General features: G+C 38.1%; 1 protein-coding gene across 1 annotated transcript in view; it reads left to right on the top strand.

Moving 5' to 3' along the window:
• Positions 1-4336, top strand: part of LOC107564777 (acetylcholine receptor subunit beta-like) — a gene marked incomplete at its 3' end in the record, with an annotated part of 15875 nt that overhangs the window by 10262 nt on the left and 1277 nt on the right. The window contains exons 2-5 of the mRNA XM_016249935.1: positions 2320-2429; positions 2660-2768; positions 3047-3194; positions 3450-3635. Of these exons, the coding sequence (XP_016105421.1) occupies positions 2320-2429; positions 2660-2768; positions 3047-3194; positions 3450-3635 (553 nt within the window). The remainder of the gene's footprint in view (positions 1-2319; positions 2430-2659; positions 2769-3046; positions 3195-3449; positions 3636-4336) is intronic.

Below are 4336 nucleotides of genomic sequence, written 5' to 3'. Positions count from 1 at the left end.
CCTGAGCACCACTGACAAGCATCTGATCTTGTAAAATGTGTGGTAAGTACTGCCGCTGTAGTTTACACAGAGCACGTGCGATCACAAATCTCGAAAGTGAAAGTAAGCATTGAAATATATATTTTCCCCGTGTTTCCTTCCTGCTGTGTGAGCTACTGAAATGAGCCGCACTGTGAAACAGCCAATCAGAGCAGAGCTCAACATTATTATTAATGACCCTTCCAAATAAGGTAAAAACAGACCATTTCATTCTAGGGACAAATCCTAGGGTTGTAAATGGACATGTAAAACCGTTTCTGGAGATGTTTTGCCCTTACCTAAGCCACATACCTTCTATGTAGATATCAGAGAACAATTTTAAATATTGTATCAATGCATTCTATGGCACCTTTAAATAATGTTTTGAAGACGTGTCTTGAGCATTAAATCAGCATAGTAGAATAATTTCGGAAGGATCATGAGAGGCTGAAGTCTGTAGTAATTGCTGAAAGTTCAGCTTTGCCACGACAGGAATAAATTAAATTAAAAATATATGAAAATAGAAAACAGTTATTTGAAATTGTACTATTGTAATACTTCTTTCAAAAACATTAATAAATCTTACTGACACCATACTTTTGAACGAGTGTGTGTGTGTGTGTACAGTGGGGCAAAAAAGTATTTAGTCAGCCACCAATTGTGCAAGTTCTCCCACTTAAAAAGATGAGAGAGGCCTGTAATTTTCATCATAGGTATACCTCAACTATGAGAGACTAAATGGGGAAAAAAATCCAGAAAATCACATTGTAGGATTTTTAAAGAATTAATTGGTAAATTCCTTGGTAAAATAAGTATTTGGTCACCTACAAACAAGCAAGATTTCTGGCTCTCACAGACCTGTAACAACTTCTTTAAGAGGCTCCTCTGTCCTCCACTCGTTACCTGTATTAATGGCATCTGTTTGAACTCGTTATCAGTATAAAAGACACCTGTCCACAACCTCAAACAGTCACACTCCAAAAACTCCACCATGGCAAAGACCAAAGAGCTGTCAAAGGACACCACAAACAAAATTGTAGACCTGCACCAGGATGGGAAGACTGAATCTGCAATAGGTAAACAGCTTGGTGTGAAGAAATCAACTGTGGGAGCAATTATTAGAAAAACGAAGGCATACAAGACCACTGATAATCTCCCTCGATATGGGGCTCCACGCAAGATCTCACCCCGTGGGGTCAAAATGATCACAAGAACTGTGAGCAAAAATCCCAGAACCACACGGGGGGACCTAGTGAATGACCTGCAGAGAGCTGGGACCAAAGTAACAAAGGCTACCATCAGTAACACACTGCGCCGCCAGGGACTCAAATCCTGCAGTGACAGACGTGTCCCCCTGCTTAAGCCAGTACATGTCCAGGCCCATCTGAAGTTTGCTAGAGAGCATTTGGATGATCCAGAAGAGGATTGGGAGAATGTCATATGGTCAGATGAAACCAAAATAGAACTTTTTGGTAAAAACTCAACTTGTCATGTTTGGAGAAGAAAGGATGCTGAGTTGCATCCAAAGAACACCATACCTACTGTGAAGCATGGGGGTGGAAACATCATGCTTTGGGGCTGTTTTTCTGCAAAGGGACCAGGACGACTGATCCGTGTAAACAAAAGAATGAATGGGGCCATGTATCGTGAGATTGAGTGAAAACCTCCTTCCATCAGCAAGGGCACTGAAGATGAAACGTGGCTGGGTCTTTCAGCATGACAATGATCCCAGACAGCCCCACAACATTACTGCTCTAGAGGAGATCTGCATGGAGGAATGGTCCAAATTACCAGCAACAGTGTGTGAAAACCTTGTGAAGACTTACAGAAAACGTTTGACCTCTGTCATTGCCAACAAAGGGTATATAACAAAGTATTGAGATGAAATTTTGTTATTGACCAAATACTTATTTTCCACCATAATTTGCAAATAAATTCTTTAAAAATCCTACAATGTGATTTTCTGGATTTTTTTTCTCATTTTGTCTCTCATAGTTGAGGTATACCTATGATGAAAATTCTCTCATTCTCTCATCTTTTTAAGTGGGAGAACTTGCACAATTGGTGGCTGACTAAATACTTTTTTTCCCCACTGTATATATATATATATATTTATATGTGTGTGTATGTGTACACATACATAGGTTTTTCTGTCAAATTATGAAGATCAGCCAAAGGTTCATATGAGGAAAATGGCTTAATAAACAGAAGAAATGTGAAAAAAACAACAAAAAAAACTGTAGAATTTGATGGAAATTCCATTCCCCCTCCACTCTTTCTCTCTGTCTCTCTCATTTCAAGGAATGGACAGATTACAGGCTATCTTGGAATCCTGAAGACTATGACAGTATTGACATTGTGCGAATTCCTCCCTTAAAAGTGTGGCGTCCAGACATCTACCTAATCAACAAGTGAGAACATCCTCCTACAATGCCACAATGACAAACATTTGAAAGATTTTGTTTTAAGAAGTGCATGATCAGCACTGCTTTGCAGCAACAGGGTACCTGCCACAGTATCATACTTAAATTGAAAAACTTTTGATCACTTTTCACTGTAAAAATAGCTGTTAGGAAATAAAACCTGCATGAGACACTGAATTTAGGACTTGACTGAGATGTTCTCTCTCTCTGTTTAATAGTAATGATGGTCAGTTTGACGTTGCCCTCTATGTGAATGTGCTAGTGAGGAGTGATGGAACTGTCTCCTGGTATCCACCAGCCATCTACCGCAGCTCCTGTTCCATAGAGGTACATGTAAACTTGTTATTATGCTAACATATTAAAGCAGTGTTCTGGGATCAGTTGAAATAGACTTCTATTGTAAATGCATTGAATGCATGTATGTTATTTTATAAATTATTTGTCAGAATCACAGAAACTATTGTTGGCGTTTAACTTGTGTTTACCTTGAACCACAAATCACTTTTGGCATATTGCTGATTTAAAAGCATATTATTATTATTATTGTATAACTATTATTGTATAGTACTGTATTGTGTTCAAATCTGTGTTCTCCATCCCTATAGGTGGCGTACTTTCCATTTGACTGGCAGAACTGCACAATGGTGTTTCGTTCCTACACATATGATTCCTCAGAAGTGGACCTTCAGTACGGTCTAGATGAAGATGGCAACGAGCTCCATGAGATAGTGATTGATGAGAACGCATTTACTGGTTAGTGTACTTCTTCCTAAAAGTGACAAGATCCTGTCCGAGGTCAGGAACTGTGGTATAATGCAACAATGTTAGTGAATATTTACATGTTTTTAATGAAAATAATAATTGTACAAAATGATTGTTCAGCAAAGTAATATAGTTAATCTACCTGTAGTCTGTTTATGGTCACCAAGCAATAGCAACTTGGCACATGGCACACTCTCTTCTTCCTTCTATCTCTTTTTCTCTCATCAGTCCTCTCTCTTCCCTAAGAGAACGGTGAGTGGCAGATTTGTCATAAGCCCAGCAGAAAGAACATCCACGATGACTTGTATGAGGACATCACCTTTTATCTGATCATTGAGAGGAAGCCTCTGTTCTACATCATTAACATCATCGTGCCCTGCATCCTCACCAGTGTGCTGGCCATATTTGTCTTCTATCTGCCACCTGGTGCAGGTGACTATCTTTAATTAGAAAATCAATATGATGATTGTAAATTGTGCAGTTTGTTCAAATTTGATGTTTTTGTAGTCGATTAAATGTTAAATGTTTGTTAAATGTTGTTGTTGTTTTTAAAGACGTTTCTTATGCTCACCAATGCTGCATTTATTTGATCAAAATACAGTAAAAAAAATAATAAAATCTTACTGACCCCAAACCTTTCAACGGTAGTGTTTTTTTTTTCATATTTTTTTTTTAATTCAAAACTACAGAATTATTTTAGCTGTATGCAAAATGTGGATGATATTATTTAACTTTGTCTTTTGTCCTGAACAATTTTAAAGGGGTCATGTGATGCGATTTCAAGTTTTCCTTTCTCTTTGGAGTGTTACAAGCTGTTCGTGAATAGATAAGATCCCTGAAGTTGCAAATACTAAAGTCTCAAACCTAAAGAGATATTCTTTATAAAAGTTAAGACTCGTCCACGCCCTCCTAAAATGCCTCATTTAAACATGCCCCCACATGTCTATGTCACTGTGTGGGAAGATTTGCATAACACCGCCCAAATGTTCACGCAAAGAAAGAAGGCATAACTTTATTGTAGCTGCCACCGCCATGTTGTGAAGACACTGTGTTTTGTTTGCGAAAGCTAAACTGCTTTGTTTGGTCTTCCAAAAGAGGACACGACTAGAAATTAGTGGTTAAGTTGTATTTAC

Source organism: Sinocyclocheilus grahami, unplaced genomic scaffold (assembly GCF_001515645.1).
Source record: "Sinocyclocheilus grahami isolate Dianchi unplaced genomic scaffold, SAMN03320097.WGS_v1.1 scaffold961.1, whole genome shotgun sequence".
NCBI classification, from domain to species: Eukaryota; Metazoa; Chordata; class Actinopteri; order Cypriniformes; family Cyprinidae; genus Sinocyclocheilus; species Sinocyclocheilus grahami.
The sequence above is the reverse complement of the archived record's forward strand: the minus strand, read 5'-3'. Positions and strand labels throughout refer to the sequence as shown.